Source organism: Lontra canadensis, unplaced genomic scaffold (assembly GCF_010015895.1).
Source record: "Lontra canadensis isolate GAN:19392208 unplaced genomic scaffold, GSC_riverotter_1.0 scaffold41, whole genome shotgun sequence".
In the NCBI taxonomy this organism is placed as follows: Eukaryota; Metazoa; Chordata; class Mammalia; order Carnivora; family Mustelidae; genus Lontra; species Lontra canadensis.
The window spans coordinates 1741988-1758933 of NW_022631035.1; the positions used below are offsets into that span (position 1 = coordinate 1741988).

Consider the following 16946-nt stretch of genomic DNA (forward strand, 5'->3'; position numbering starts at 1 on the left):
GGTGGGGTTCCCGGGGCAGCGGGCAGAGGGGAGGGGAAAGCTTGGGGTGTCTGAAGACTGGTCGCAGGCTGGGGGTTCCTGGTGAGCCGTCCAATGGGGTTGCTGCGGGGAGGGACTGGCTAGAGCTGGATCAGGGGTGGAATGGGGTGGATGTGACCCTGACTGATGGAGAGGAAGAGACCCAAGACCACTGGGGACGTGACCATAGGACCTGATGGCTGAGCAAGAAGGCGGTTCGGGGAAGGAGACTCTGGAAGAGAAGGTTGGGAATGAGGCAGGAGGAGGACGGGAGGACCGGCCGGCGAGGGCGGCCAGGTGTGCCATCCCGGGGTGGTGCTCCTGGCGGAGGAGAAGCTGGGTAGAGGCATCGGTGAGGGAGAGAGGGCTCCCCTGGTGTCACCTGCTCCTACAGTTGATAGCAGGACCGGGAAGACGACCCCTGGGCACAGGGTGTGGATGGTGTTGGGGTCGGGCGAGGACGCAGAGTGAAGCAGAGTGGAACGGAGTGGGGGTGAGGAGATGGGGCAGCCGGGGCTCCCGTGAGGGGTAAACACGGGCCAGAGGGAGAGGTGGGGAGGGGTCCCGAGAAGGACAGGCAGCCCAGGGCCCGGGAAGTGTGCAGGAGAAGCAGCCGCTGGCCACGGCCCCTGGAATGCCGTCTTTCCTTGCCAGCACCTGCCCCAGACCCACGTCCACGCCTCTGCCTCCAGGCAGGTGCGGTTACCCAGGGGTGCTGAGTCTCTGAACAGGAACCAGAGAGGTGATGGGGTACCCGATCCTCCTCTCACTGGACTCGTGGCTAGCACGTGCCACTGGGGCCAGACACTCGGGTCAGGAGGGCGCCGTGGGCGGGAAGGCGTGGGCTTCGGGCCCCGCAGGCTTGGTTTTCGTCCTGTCATTCCCTGATGGTGCGGCTGAGAGCTCGTAACCTCCGTAGCCTTCTGTGTTCTCAGCCGCAGAGGGGCAGCGGCCACACAGGACTCATGCTCATTTCCAAACCTGAGTGAGACGAGGCCCGCGGCAGTGCTCGGCACGTGCTGTCCACCACGAGGGTGCGTCCTGGACGCTGGCCTCCCTGCGCGGGCACGCAGCTCGGGACGCCTCCTTGTTCACAGGCCACTCATGGCCTGTCTTTGTTCTAAAGGAAACCAAGCCGCCCGAGGGGCTACTTTCCAGGCGACCCAGGCTGAGCCGGGCCCGGAGACTGGGTTTGGGAGCGCGGACACAGTCTGCCCTCGATCAAGGCGGCCCGCGACACCCCTTCTTCTCTCCCTCCAACAACACGTGGGTCCTTCCCTCCCCATCTGGGGCTTCTCTGCGGCCCTGGCCATCCGAGGTGGAGCAGACAGCGATGTCACGTCCACTGCGAGACCGCGAGCCCCTCCCCTCTTCCTTCCTACTCCTTCTATTTATCCTTCTAAGAGGCAAAAGACCCCGGGGCTGGTCAGGGAAAGTTACTTCCAAGCTTTCATTGACAGGAGGGACTGCCAATCAGGTGGCCTGAGAAGATACTTCGTTTGACTCTGAAGGTCATCAGCTAAAGCCTCTGCGTCTTCGGGCACAGAAAATTCCCTCTGGCTTGTGGGAAAAGTAGCAGGGATTGGAAAAGCCACAGAGTCTGCATTAAAATTCTCCTTCCTTAAGCAATACTTTCTGACTTGCCAAGGCCCTGGAGGATAACTTAGGGGTGAGGGGTCCAGGCTTTGGCAAAAATAAACCTCCTTAAGAGAAAGCGGGGTGAAGTTAACTGAACTAATGAGAGGGAAGCCAACCCCATGGGCTCCAGCACACGAAGCCGGTGCCGTCTGCGCTCCGTCCCTCCCTGCTTGTTAAGGAAAGGTTCCCGCATCGATCCAGGCCGGGCACAGCCCAGGAGACCGCCTGCCAGGATGACGCAGAGCCTGCTGCTTCCGGCTGGTTGAGGGATCACACACAGCATCTCCCCTCCGCTCTTGTCAGGCGCTGCCCCTCCCTTCGGCACTGGCAAGTTGGATCTATCGAGGCCTCTCTTTCCCCAAGGGAGTGTGGATCGTAAAGGGAACATTAAAAAGAAAGGTCGACAGCAGGCCACGCGCAGCAGGCCTGTTTGCAGAAGCCGGATCTGACTTCCTGGGCTCGGCATCACATCCCCGCTTTGGAAAGGACGGATGTCACTCGGCCGCCCCATGGAAATCACAGGAAGGTCAGTGGGACCCTCACAGGTGAACATGCTGGTGACCCAGGAGGGCTGGAGCCCAGTGTGTCCCACCTGTGCCACGGCCACCGCTGGAAATGTGCCCGTTCACAGCCGGCCACCGCGGGCACGCGCCGAGGGAGGGAGTGCTGGCAGCCACCACACGGTCAGCCGCGTCTTGTCTTTACGACAGATTCTCTTTCTTCTTAGTCGTTTTGGCTTCGAAAATGTGTTTGTTCACCGCTCACCCTGCGAACTCGGGGTAGTCCCAAGTAATCTGGAAGCTAGCGATCTCTGCGCTCAGCCATAATGCACACGGAGCCGAGACCGGTCCCGTGGCTACTCCGGACCCCTGCTCGCCTCTGCGGCCTGCCTACCACACTTCCAGCACCCAGCCTCCCAGCCCCCTCTGCCACCTGAGGGCCCCGGCGCACAGGCCTGGACGCGGTGAAACCTCGGTTCTATGGCCAGCAAACGGGTTTCCAGGGCCTGCGGTGCGGTGGACCCCAAGGTGGTCGACCGTGCCTCCCCCACAGACACAGCCTCACCGACACACTTCTGGGAAAACGTTCTCCTCGTCCCACCTGGGAGGAACGCTGGTACTCTGCCACCCTCTCCTGTCTGACGTCTTCAGCCAAATAAATCAGCCGAATGAGAGCCACGACACTGAGCTTCCCAGCCACTAGTGGGCCGTGGCTTCTGTGAGCACGGACATGGGCCATGCGAGGGGCTGGCACAGGCCTCCATGCAAGGGAGGACGGGGCTTTGGGTCCGGGCTGCCCGCAGTCCACGGGCGCCTGGCGAGGGGCCACGGGGGCCGTCTGTGAAGGCTACGGAGGTTACGAGCTCTCAGCTGCACCATCAGGGAATGACAGGACGAAAACCAAGCCTGCGCGGCCCCGAAGCCCACGCCTTCCCACCCACGGCGCCCTCCTGACCCGAGTGTCTGGCAGCAGTGGCACGTGCTAGCCACGAGTCCAGTGGGAGGAGGATCGGGTCCCCCATCACCTCTCTGGTCCCTGCCCCTTCCCCCGGGGCGTCTGCAGCTCTCGCCCTTCCAAACAGAATTGCTGAGGGCACGGAGCACATTTGCTGCAGCGTTCCACGGGTCCCCTGGGAGGGTGGCTGACGGCAACCCAGATCGGTGTTCAGGGGAGAGTGGGGAGGGGACCCAGACGTCCCCAGAAAGCCCTTCTGGAGTAAGTCCACGGGGGGACCCAGCGACTTCTGAGGGATCTGACTGATGTGCCCTAAGAGCCACCTGCCGAGGGCACAGCCACGGGCCTCGCACACCCACACACACATCCCGGGCTCCGGCTCCTTCGCTGGAAGGCGCTCACCTGCAGGACGATGGGAAGCTGCTCGGGCGGGCTCCGGTTCTCCACGCCCATCGTGAGCCACACCTGGAAGGCAGTCAGCTGCTCCGCGAAGAACGGACTGTGCTGTGGGACAGGCAGGGCGCGTCAGTTAGGGACCCGCCGCTCCGAATCAGCTCCGCCCTGGTGCACCCGTGCTCCCGCGAAGTCAGCTTGCATCACGTGAACCAAACCTGGGGGGACGGCCTGCGAACTGGGATGGAGCCCCAAACTGGCTTTCCTGTTTTTAAGTGTGAATTAATCACAAACTGATTAAAAGCAGCGGCCTTGTTAAGCTCTCCCTCCCCACACGGGGGAGACCGCTGGTCCCCGAGGGACGCTCAGGTCATCCACATCATTGTGGCTCCTTTCCCTTCCTTCCGAGTTAGTTTTTGAATCATGTTTGTTCGCATGTTGCTGCCGGCTGGAAAAACTGTTCCACGCAGAGAGGACAAGCATTCCTCCTCTCTTCACCCAAAACTGTTCACAGAGGTTTGCTGTGCTGCTTACAGTGTGGGGAAGCGGACAGACGAGGGCGGCCCCCGACACAGGCGGGGCTCAGCGTTTCAAGGAACGCTCCACGGAACACTGTGAGAGCGGCCCCACGTGCATCTAACGATGGCTCGGAGCCGGGGTTCTGGGCCAGACCTCCAAGATCACCTCCCCCGCGTCTGAGCTCTGTGATGGTTTCGGGGAAATCAGAGCCCCGAGAGGGGCGTTCTGGAGGGCAGCTCACACAGACCTGGGCGGAGGCTCTGAGTCACCGGGCCGTGTGCCCACAGCCTCCCAGGACAATGCTGAGGCCACGTGGGCTGCTCCGCGGTCAGGCCACGGGTCAGATGGTCCAGCGGCCTGAAAACAGGCACAAGGGGAAAGGGTGGAAAGTGGGGGGTGGGGCAGATGGGCACGAAGAGCTGCACTTGACCACGGGGGACCCAGACGGCCTTTCGCTGTCATTGCCGTGGGCGAGGGAGTGGGTAACGGCTGCGTCCTTCCTCCTCTTCCACTCGCCATCCCGGGCCCAGACACACCTACACTGCCTGTGCCTTCCCGGCCACACGGGGACCGATTCACTCCTCACGGTGACCTCAGCACTTAAAAGAGGAGACAAAGGAAAACCGCAGTTGCCGCGGTGTTCGGACTCCGGCGCCCTGCAGAAGGCTCTTTAAGCCCCTCAAGAACGTCCGTTACCCACACTTCCCCCCACGTGCAAAGGCTCCTCCCTCTCCCTATGCCGGCAAATGCTGACTCTCATCGGGCGCCTTTCCGCTGCTGACTAGAATCCATCCTTGACCGCTGACCTTGGGAAAGTGACACACATGCTGGGCTTTGTTTTGGGGTATCTGACAGGGAGGTTTTAAGACAAAGCCAGTAATTTACAGGGAAGTATTAGAACAAAGTCATGAGTCTAGTAAAGCTGCTGCACAAAATCACCTATAAGCCCTATGTATACACAGAACACCCGTAAAGGGAATTCCGGAAGATACTGTGTGCAATCATGCTAACGGGGGGAGACTCAACACTGCAGAGGCGCCCCCAGACCGCCAATGGGTCTGTGTAATCCCCGTCAAAGCTGTTTTCATGATCAAGCACGCTCAGTACCCGTGCAAGGACAAAGTGACCCGCGGAGCAGAGCAGAGAACCCAGAAGCACCCCCATGAAGACAGCTGCCTGATTCGAGGTAAATAGCACCGGGCAGGGCGCCTGGGTGGCTCAGTGGGTTAAGCCTCTGCCTTCAGCTCAGGTCATGATCTCGGGGTCCTGGGATCGAGCCCCGCATCGGGTTCTCTGCTCAGTGGGGAGCCTGCTTCCTCCTCTCTCTGCCTGCCTCTCTGCCTACTTGTGATCTCTGTCTGTCAAATAAATAAATAAATAAATAAAATCTTTAAAAAACAAAACAAAACCAAAAACAGCACCAGGCAAACGGAACATCCGTGTGTGGAAACGTGCACCTTGAGCCCTACCTCACGCCATCCACACGAGTAAATCCCAGACGAACTGCAGGTCTGAGGGTAAAAGTAAAACAATCCAGCCTCCGGAAGAAAAAGAGGAGAACACCTTCTCAGGGGTGTTCATCTCAAAGTAAACATTCCTTAAACAGGAAGCCAGAAGTCTTAAGCAGGAGGGAAAAACTGGCAAACGGGATTATGTTAAAACAAGAAGCTTCTGTTCAAGAAAAAAACAAAACAAAACACGGAAGAAGTGAAAATACAAAGAAGGGGAAAAAAAAAAAAGGAAAGATATTCACCACGAATGACAAAGGCTTTGTATTCGGAAGATACACACAGTCACTGCAAGTCAGTAGGCAACACCGAACATAAAGGAAAAATCAAAACACTTGATCAGGCAGTTTACAGAAGAGGATATTCAAATGGCCAATGAGAACGCAAAACGGCGCCCGACAGGGCTGACGGTCAGGGAGATACAAGATGCAATCTCGGTGGGATGCCTCCTCACAGTGAGCCGGAATAGCCAAACGGGGAGAAAAGGGTAGAACACGTCAAGTCTTTACGAGGATGTCGGGCGACCGAAACACCCACGAGCTGCGGGTAGGAGCGTGAATGGACCCGGGCACTTTGGAATGCCGTCTGCCGGCACGTACTGAGGCCGACCACACGCATGTCTGGTGACCAGGAATTTCACTCCCTCGTAAGAAATTAATTAACTAATGAGAAATTAGCAGCGCCCGGGCAAGGCTGGGCCAGGCTGCAGTAAGGGAAGCATTCACCTCAAGAACAAAATTTAAGGGAGCACCAAAAAACTCAGTAATTGAGACTAAAAAACACTTTAAGGCAATATTTTTAAAAAAGTGAAAACCCATAATGAACAAAATATCAAAATTTCAAATAAGACAGCTCAGAATTACTGATTTCTCCTTTGCCCCAGGCTCCAGTGACTCGGCTTGGCCCCGGCCGGCACCATCTGTGAGGACCGCAAGCTGGTGACTCAGAGTGCCTTCTGGCCAGAGCGGGGCACGTGGCCTCTGGAGAGCCCCACACCGCGGTGAGAGCTGCAACCACGGGGGCAGACGTACCACGGAGTGAAAGCAGTCTGACGCAAAGGCTACATCCTGCCGGATTCTGTTATCCAAGTGCACAAAAGCAGGCAAGGAAGTAGTTTCTCGGGGAAAGCAGTGGAAGCAGCAGGAAGGGGCTCCTGGGGGCCTCTAACACGTGGCCGCCTGATTTGGGTGCCTGGTTACTCAAGTGTGTTCATCTTATAAAAACTCCTCAAGCCACACATTTACGGTGTGCAATTTTCTCTGTGTACGTTCTGCTCCCGAAAAAGTGAAAACAAAATAAAAACAATAGCATGTGGTCTACATCAGTTCCCCCTCCCTGTCACAATTTGGGGGAAATGATTCCCACATGCAGAATACTGATTCTAGCAGATTAGAATCGAAGTAGTGAGCTCCTCGGAAACACACCTGGCACTGGAGCGGAGGGTAACAACACGGAGCCTGTGCCGTTCGCCACACCAGTGTATAGCTCTGACCCCCTAAGGGTGCAAAGTAAAACCATACACCATAGAAAAAGCCAAAAGCGTATCAGGTTTTCCAAACGTGCTTGTGGCGACAGGCCCTGACCTCCACTGGTGAGCTGAGGCACTGGGGTGGGCCACCCAGCTGTGGTGGCCTCTGCTGTCCCTACGGAGTCCTGAGACTGCTCCAGCCCGGTCCCTGCCTCAGAGCTGAGCTCCAGCGGGAAGGGCACCCTCGGCGGACGCCAAACACACTGGTGTGGGCCGGGTGAAGGCTCTGTCAGCTTCCTCTTCAGGGTTTAAAAATGCAGGGCAGTCTGCGGCAAAACTTGCGAGCACGTTAAAAAAAACAAACAAACCAAAAAACCCAAAAAGGCAGCTGGAGGGAGGGATGGATGCGCTCCAGCAAGTGCCGCACATGTCGATGGCAGGGCCGAGCGGCGGGCACACAGGTGCCCACTGTGCGGTCCTCTTGTGGCAGTTCGTAGTCTGCAAGTTTTCAGAATGTGAAATGTGAAAAATGTCAAGGAATACAGAGGGAGGAAACAGGAGAAAAAGAGAGGGAGGTCTCTCAGCTCATCGCCCCCACTGGGGGCATCGAGATCATCTGAGCAGGTACGTGTACACACACGTACCACACAGATATACACGCACGAGCACACATGTACACAGACACCCCACGGAGACACACTTCACACATGTGCACACACATGTGTACCCCTACGCCTGACGTGAGCACTCGGCCTGTATCAACAACTTCAGTCCTCCTGTGCCCCGTCATTGGCACACCAGCACAACTCCCCTGGACCATGAGGAAACCGAGGCACCAGACAGCCAGCTTGCCCCTGTAGTCTTGGGCGGGGTCAGAGATGAAGGTGTGGGGAGAGAAGGCCCCCGGCTCCGACCCTCTGCCCCACCCTCCATGGCCTAGGCCACTTCGCTCCACTGCCTTGGCCCTCCCAAACCTGGAAGCCTCCCTGACCCTTGGGGGTCAGAGGAAGCATATGCACAGACGTGAGTGACCCTCCTCCTTCCTCAGGGCTCTCGAGGGGGCAGCTGGGTCTGGGGCACACGTGCTCAGACTCCATACGTGAGTCCTGACTGAAGACACGGAGGCCGCGCAGCCGTCGGAGCAAAGGGGGCACTTGGTGAGGGGCTGTGCGACCCCTGGTGTGTCAGTCCCCTGGCTGGGTGGCCTGGGGACCAGATGTTCCTGCAGGGCTGAGCTTTACACCCTCAGGCTCCAGTTAGGAGTCTGGGGAAAACCATAATCCATTCCAGTTAAAAGGCAGAGCCCGGAATGCAGGGTCAGGGAGCGTGCATTAAGGAAAGCAGATTGACAAGAACATCATTTTAAAAGATGACATCTCTTGAGAGCTTGCCATTCAAAATCCTGAACCCCTGGTTGATGTAATCTTTCAAACTTCTGCTAACTACACCTTTTCCCAGGCAGGCGAAGGAAATCTGACAACGCAGCATCTGGGGGGGTTCTGTGGACCAGATGCCCAGGGATGGAGCCCCCCCCACCCCCTGGTGGACCACATGATGCCCTTTGTAGGACTCACCCGAAATGCGGTGCCTTCCTCAATGATGGTGGGTAGCTGTGAGAGGCAGATGTCGACGGCGAGGTCCCAGGCTTGCCTGCGAGAGAACAGAGGGACACCCACCTCACTGAATGCTTCTCCGGGAGGGGCCCCGGCTGCGTCTGGGCACAGCCATGGCCATGGGTCCTCAGGAGAAGCAGGAAGACATCTGGCAGCCCGCTAGAGCTACTCTGTTTGTTAACATTGTTCCTCTTCAAATTTATATAAGAGCTTGGGAAAAATAAAGGGGTTCGCCTCACTTTGCACTGTAGTTTCAGCCCCACACTGGATTGCGATAGCCTGTCCACACCCACAGAGCAGCCGTGGCATCGCTGGTAGACAGTGGCAGTGGCACACACAAACACTCCACGTGCTTCATCAGGAATGGCCAGTATGACGCCAGGAGAAGGCGGGTCCGTCTGTGCACACCCATTCTGAGCAGCGCCCCGTCCTGCCCAGAGTCAGGACTGGCCTGTGCCACCACCCTCCCCAGCACAGAGCCCCAAACCTCTGCCAACATGCGCCACTCAGGGATGAGGCAGGCAGTGCTTGTTTGAGGGGACAGCAAGTCTCTCCCTTGTGTGACCCTGGCCACCTCGCCACCACCTTTCAAGGCATCAGGACCTGGCTCCTAACATGTACAAAATGGTGAGTGCACCTGCTGGCCTGGCTCTGGGGTCTGATTCCCCGGAGTCCATTTCCCCATCTGTAAGGGGTAACAATCGTGCCCGCTTGCAGGGTCCCTGGGAGACCTGGGGTAGCAGGCACGCTGGCGGGGGCACTGATGGGAGGGGAATGCTCACGGCATTCAATGTTAGTTCTAAATTGACGCGATGATCACCTCCCTTTCTCTACAGCCACAGATGGAAGCTGTGGACATGGTGGTTCCTTCGCCCCTGCTCTGCCCCATCCCTTGTTCGTGGAGACAAGATGGGGATCAGCGCACGGATCCGGCTTTCAGCATGGCCACCTCTCCTCCCAGGGAAGTTCCCGGGAGGCAGGATTATGAGACAAGTGGCTCCATTTCTCCACGTCCCCGGAGACGACCACGCCAGGAACGAAAAATGTCAACAGCCAGAAACACAGGAAACATGGAAGACAAACGAAAGCCTACGGGGCTCTCTGTCATTACTGAAATACACGGAACGCAGCCCAGCTGTCCCGCCCAGACTGAAGGAGTGCGCCTTTCCCCCACCAACCTGATTAAGAGGCAATCAGCGCGTAATCAAAAGTGCCTCAAAAAACAGGCGATAACTGGTTCCCGTATGGTCAGTAAGTGCCCAGGCTGCAGGCGACGCAGTTCTTCAGCAGCACGGAGGGACATACTGGCTCTTTGTCACACAGAAGCAGAGTCAACTACTGCAATTAAACTCTACAAACATCCTTGACTTTAATAAAAACTCTGAATTTCAAGAGGTGGATGGAAGTGTGCACAAGCTGGGCGCGGGGGGGCGTCCAGGGCACTGGCCGCGAAGCCTGGCTCCGGGCCCCAGTGGTCAGCTACAGTGGCTATGGGTGCGCCTGTGAACAGACCCTAGCGGAGAGGAGAGCCGGTGACTTGTCCTCTCAGCCCCAGCTCCGCAAGATCAAGAGGCAAGAAGCAGCCTGCAGTGAAAATGCGTCCCTCTCCCTGGCAGCTGTCCGTGGTCCTGTCTGGGTGTCCTGGCAGCTGTCCGTGGTCCTGGCTGGGTGTCGCTGGCAGCTGTCCATGGTCCCGGCTGGGTGTTCTGGACAGAATATTGGGGGATCCAGGCTGCACTGGGAGAGGCCGCCAGGCAGTCTCCTGATGCCCCCCTCCCCCCAGTCCCTCCAAAGAGTGAAAGCCCATGGAGCCCCATCAGGGCCGAAGGGGGCGACAGTCCTCCCCAGGAGCATGCTCTGCATCAGCCCCAGCTGGCCCGACAGCTCCAGAGGCGAGGGCTGGTCCCTCCCTCAGGGACCGAGTCATCAAGCAGCCCAGGACGTTTCCTTTGTTCGCAGGGACTCTGGGGGGTGCAAACATGGTAGGGAGCCCTGGGACAGGGGAGCCACTGAGCTCGCTGGGAGCAAGGCAGAGAAGCTGCTCTGGGCCATGGACAGATGGGCACAGCTGTCTGAGTGCAAGAGAAAGGGGACTTGGGCCATGGTGCGGAACATGGCAGCACTCAGGAGAACACTGAAGACCTAGGGACACCTGACGGTCAAAGGTGATGGCCAGCACACGTGGAGCTGCTGCAGGCCGGTGATCCTCTTCAGGCCTCTGGTTCCTGGCACTTATGAGGGGAAAGGGCCTGTTCAGGGGACCTGAGCTCCACGAAAGCCCAGCAGCACGAGACTGGTGCTCTCCGCCAGCATCTCATCAGTTGCCTAAAATCGGCTGCATTTTCTAGGGTAAGATCAAAATGAACCTGGAGCCTTAATTCGGGTTCTCACTCAGGGAGAGTGGGAACGTGAGTCCTGGGAAGTCTGAGGCCCTGGCGGTGGGCTGCTGGGCTCTGCGCGCTCTGGCGCCCCAGCAAGCGCCAACCTGGGAGGGTGTCTGCGTTCGCACCTCCTACAGCCCGCGAAGGGGCTGCACTGTGGCGGGAGGGGCGCAGCGACAGCCTGGCCAGCTGATCGGATCCAAGCGGTGTGGAGCAGAGGCTCCCTGCGCTGTGGGCTGCTCGATGAGTCACTGCCCAGAAAACGTGCCGTGCAGGCAAGAGCTTGGGTTTTCAGGAAACGGGCCTCGGATGGCAGCCGCCCAAGGAGGGGGCTGGCGGGGGCGCCTTCCAAGAGCACGCGGCCTCCATCTGCATGATGGCTCTGCGGGAGAGGCGCCCTCGACGGGAACAGAAAGCACAGGTTTTTACTGTGGAGAGAGGCGAGCTTTCAGGACCTGCAGAAATCGAAAGTGAAGGAGGATGCGTCCCCGATGGCTTCACATCAACTATTCCACAGGCGCCAGCGCCGAGCGCCCGTCATCAGCGCCCTGCCTGAAGCCAAGAGCAAATGCAGATTACTTTGTGCTTTAGCCTCAATTTCGGCTCGGCTTTGTTCCCTTCCTCCCGTGGCTCTCAGTGCAACCTCTCCATCACCACCCAAGGACTGCGGTCACTAGACGGCGCATTACTCGTCCTAAGTGCTCTCTCTGGCAGCTGAGGCAGCTCGGCTCTGGGCCACTGGGGATGTGCACACTCTGGCCTATTTACAAGGAGGGGGAGAAAGAGCGAGGGGCACTGTTTTTCCGTGTTCTGTCTCCAAACCAGCTCTGCTGCAAGCCCACGCAAGCAGCGAGCACCCAGTCGCCTCGGCAGAACCTGAGCACGGCTGAGCAGGGCCCTCTCCGTGTCTGGGCCTCACGCTCTCCTCCCTCTGCACCTGCCCTTCCACCTGCTCCCCACGTTCTGCGTGGACAGGAGTGTGAGCTGGACGTGTGCCGCGTTCCCAGCCACCGGGCGACAGCAGAAATGAGCACTGCCCGTGGGGCTAGCCACGGCGGGGCGGCCGGAGGCCCGGGGCCCAGCGGCTCACACTCGGGTTACATGGAAAGAGAAAGACTTCTTCACGAAGCCACGGGATTCTCTGCTACCAACGAACCTGCACTGCATCCACTAGCTCTATCCACGGCAGGGGCGGGCAGGGCAGGGCAGGGGACAGTGGCTGAGTCAGTGTATCTGTATCCGCAGGGCCGAGGCTGCAGCCTCACACCACTGCCTGGCCCGGTGTTTGCGCCCTGTGTTTCTGACCTCTGACTTCGATTTCGTCAAGAAAGAGAGATCATCACCTTCTCAGGCGGTTTCCTCCTCCTGAGACCTACAACGAGGCAGCATGGCAGAACTTGAGGTCTTCCTGCTAAAGTCAGCTGGAGCACAGGACAGTCCAGGAAGCAGTGCCTACTTAGAAACCGTCTTAGCAAATGCAGGAACCGAGCCAGACGGGGCTCACACCCGACGTCTGGGACCTGCAACCCGCAAAGGGTGGCAACAAGCAAGCCTGACCTTCCGCTCTCCTCCCGCCTGCGCGCTCACCGCATTTTCAGCGTGTGGGTGAGTGTGTGTGGGACCGAGCCTTTGTCACCACGGATGCACCCCCGGGAAGCAAAGACCCTCTGTGTGGGTCTCCTCGCCACCCCTGGGTGTGAACAGAGAGCAAGCCTTGCCCAAAGTGGCCCCACGGGAAAGCCACAGGAGGACACGGAGGTTGGTCAGTACAAGGGGACTAGGACTTCAGTCACTTTGGACACAGAACTTGGGAAAAGCATTGTAGAAACTGGGATCACTCCTAATGCGGGTGGTGGCGGGTCTACCTACCACTAATTCTCTGCGCACTCAAGGGACTTGCCCCGGCTGGAAACGCCTGTGCCTCCACATGCTTCGGCGGCAGCGACGGGAGGGAGCAGCTGTGGGAGCGCCGGCGCGGTGGGCCCCGTGGCAGGCTGGCTGCTCGTGCAGGGGCTGGGGCCACGGTGCTGCTTCGGCACAGACACCGGAGCCGGGGGGGCCTGCACTGCCGCGGTGACACCGAGGGCAACGGATCAACCAGATGACGTTTCTGGCCATGACTGCTTCGCCGCGTCCCTACGAACATCTCCTTCTTGACATCTAGAGCCTGATTTCACATTCAGCTCCTGATCCAAGTCAGTAAATGGTAAAATTTTCTACATGTAACGGGATTGACGGATGTTCACTTTCTAGCTACAGAATCAGGCTGGTACCGTTGCTAGAAAACCCTTCAAGGCAAAACGTGAGTTACACAGACACGCTCTTCCTCCTTGGAATCCCATCACCACTGATGTCTGGAAGGGAAGCCTGCAGTTTTACTTACATGGGATTTCTCAGTGTATCAGGGTAGGAAGACATGGTATCAAGCCTTTTAAAAACAGATCCCAACTGGAGAGGACCCTTGGATGTGTGCAGTGAAGCAGGACAGGCCCCAGAAGGAGAGCCCTGGCCACCACGCCAAAACGTGGGCAGGCGGCAGCACCACGCACGCCCCCCGCTGATGGCTACCAGGCTTCAGGGACCCAGGGGACACCGGGGCCCTGAATTCCCACCTCCACCCCAAGGGTGTCCGTGGTCACGGCCCCCGCAGTGTCCCCAGCGAGCTGCAGCAGGGCCCCCATGGGTTTGGTATGCACCTCCGGAAGGTTTCTGAAAGTCCTGTATTGGCGATCACTGCACGTGTGTAAGTTCGCATTTAGGGTGACTTATTTGAGAGAGAAAAGGCATGTGCACATGCACGGGGGCAGGGGAGATGGAGAGAAAATCCCAAGCAGGCTCCCCGCTGAGTGCAGAGCCCCCACGGGGCTCGATCCTATGACCCTGAGATTGTGACCTGAGCCGAAATCAAGAGTTGGACACTGAACCGACTGAGCCACCCAGGTGCCCTTGGCTATCTACATTTCAAAATAAGGAAGTTTTACGTGAAAATACGAATTTCTGGCTGCTCTTTAAAAACTTACTGTGGGCGCTGACTGCCTTCAGGAGCAGCACTGGAGCGGAGGTCAGCACCTGCACGGGCAGTGGCCCTCCTGGGCCTCTGCCCCTCACCCCTCCCGCGCCCTCATCGGTGCTCCCACAGGACCGACAGAGACCCTGCAGGGTCCGCCCCCAGAACCAACTGGATACAAGGACACTCCTGCTGCCTGAAGCCCTTCGTGGCTCACTGCCCCTGAGTTCTGCCCAGACAATGTGCTTTCAGGGGTCAGGCCACTCTGCGCCCCACGGCACATTTCCTAAAAAGTCATCCTTTTGTGGTCCATACCGCTGACGGTGGTCTCCTCCCACAGGTGACAGCTGGCACCCCAGGACCCCGTGCAGTGCCATGCCAGCCCATCTGACCCGGAGGCCATGTTTGCCGCTGGAGCCCAGCCGGGTAGGCCGCGTCCCATCTCTCGACAAGGCCTGATGGGTCACTCACCCACAGCCCCTTCCGACCTGTCCTGCACTGCCGGAGCTGCGGCTTCCTGTCCCACCACCCACACTCACGATGGGGCCCGAAATCAGGGATGCCAAGTCTTCCCTCTTGGCCGGGAAAGGACAATGGCTCCGACACACCACACCCGCCTTCCGAGCCTGTTCCCTTACGCGCTAAGCTGAGAAAAGAGTGTCGGTCACCAGGCTGTGGCAAGGATTAGTAAGACAATGCATGCTAAGTGCCCGGTAAAGGTCTGGCGCTTAGTAGGTGCTCCATAAACAGCCACCATGTACATGGTCACCTACATGTCTGTCGACTGCCCTGAACCTGCACAATCCCAGGGGCTGCTGGACGCACGCTGGCAGGTCCATCCGGAGCCCATTCCAGGCCCGCCCGCCGCCAAGTGCACCTGCTCTTGAAGGTGGTTTTGGGCGGCAGCACCTGTGCGGCGCTCCAGGCAGAGCCCTCGAGAGGTCCCCGGGTCCTGCCTGTCCTTCATACCCTGGATGTAATTGGTCACCAGGCCCCGTCCATCTCAGCAAATAAAACACCCCGAAATCTGGCTCTGCACATCGAGCCACACAGCCACCATGGGGACTGCAGCCCAACACGGGACTCAATCCTGGCCGCTTCTGATGCCACGCCTTCTGCAGCCACGGCCGTCCCCCCACCCCGCCGGCTCCTGGCCCGCCCTGCTGGCCACCAGCACAGGAGGCTCCTTCTCCGCGGTTCCAACCACAGCCATACCCCTGCCCCCTGCTCCCGGGGGTTCCACTTCTCTGCTGTCCCGACCACACCCCTCCTCTCGCCTGCAGGACCTGGTCCAGCATCACATCCTCTGGGATCCTCTGGTTCTGTGAGCCGTGGGCGCGCTTTCCTCGCCGTGAACGTGTGGTGTAACTACCCCTTCTACAGGCTGCAGTCCCTCTGGGGCGACACCTCATTTTTGATATTTCGGTGTCTCCACATCTAGACCCGGCGTGCCACAGGGCTTTGCCCACCTGTGCTTCCTTAGGCTCAGACAGGACACTTATGCTCGCGCTGGACATGGGCTGCTTGGCCAGGTTAGGATGTCTACAAGCCCAGGGAGGTGAGTCGGGACTCAGTGTTCCCAGGTAGCGCTGGTGCGACTGGACCGGAAGCTTTGTGGGGAAGCCGCCCAGCAGGCTGTCTGCCAGGAGCCTCCCAGGTTCTGCTAAGGGTCCAGGGTCAACGAGCCCCCAGCCCCCTTCTGATGAGGGCCCATCCCTCCACAGTGAGGCTTTTCTTTACGAGTACTCCTCAGCTGTGTCCAAGCTCCACGAGGAAGGAGGCCGGGCTGGTCTCTCCCGGGCCGGTCCCCAGGACCTGACACTCAGTAGGTATCCGGGCATTATTTCATACTTTTCTAGAATGGCTTTTTATGACCTCTATGAGGCCACCCACTGCCCTGTGCTTGGCAGGGGCACAAGGCCTCCCCACAACGGGCTGTTCCAAGGACAATCCTATCTGCCGTACAAACTTGGGACGGAGTCTAATGTGTGTGAATGATTTCCAACTTGGAATTTTAATGAGCTCTTGTCACAACATTTGAAACGTATCAAGTGAGACCAAGTCCCGGCACCAAACCTTACAGGAGTTTACCAGTCATACCTGTTTTGTGCAAAGAAATACTCAACAATATCTTCTGTCTCCAGTTTTGTATTTTGACAAATAACATCTTAATCATAATGACTCAATTGTTAAAAAATAGCTTTTGGTGTCTCAAAAGCATAAAACAAATCTACATGCAGACTTAAAATTACAAAATCACTATCTGCTGATTTTTAAAATGGAGAGCCTGCCTTTTGCTCCACAGCGCAGGGGCCCACATCTCTCGCCCTGGGTTGCTGCTCTGCTCCCCGTCTCCCTGCGCATAACATCTGTCATAATGTGGATGGGATTCTGCTGTCGCTACAGCTCGGGGTCTGCTCTTGTCACTTAACACATTTGCTCGGGGTAAGGAATCCTCACAAACATAACGTCAAGACTGCTTACACCCTTTCAAGTACACGTACCTTAACCACACACCTGCTCTGTTAGGTATGAGGTTTAGTCCCAATTTTCCCTTTCACAGCTAAAATGCTGACAAACAGCTTTATCAAAATTTTTGTGTCTCATGTTCCTTGGTTTCTCCTCAGCACCTGCCGAATCACCCTCCTGAGCAGGGACTGGGGGGCGTAAGGCAGATGGTGCAGGCAGGGGCAGGGCTCAGGGCTCCTGAGGCCAGCCAGGCCACGACCGAGGGCGGGGGGCAGGGTGGGGGGGGTTCCACAGCACCCACCGGCGGGACACAGCAGGACAAGTCAGGCTCCAGAATGCTTGCTGATGCCCGGCCGATTCCAACGTCCAGCTGGAGAGAGAGGTCCAGGGCTCTGTCCCCACAGCTGAGGCTGGCTGCACGCCAACACGGGAGGGGACGGAGCTGAACCTGAGCTATAGGAGGCACGTGGGCGACAA

The 16946-nt window shown here is 58.2% G+C and overlaps 1 protein-coding gene across 2 annotated transcripts in view; it reads right to left on the reverse strand.

The window, feature by feature from the left end:
* The window catches only part of RPTOR (regulatory associated protein of MTOR complex 1), a 307386-nt gene that overhangs the window by 82162 nt on the left and 208278 nt on the right, over positions 1 to 16946 (reverse strand). For both annotated transcript variants that reach the window (XM_032870426.1, XM_032870427.1), the window contains exons 10-11: positions 8574 to 8649; positions 3514 to 3615 (exon numbers count right to left, since the gene is read on the reverse strand). In XM_032870426.1, coding sequence (XP_032726317.1) covers positions 3514 to 3615; positions 8574 to 8649 — 178 coding nt within the window. The remainder of the gene's footprint in view (positions 1 to 3513; positions 3616 to 8573; positions 8650 to 16946) is intronic.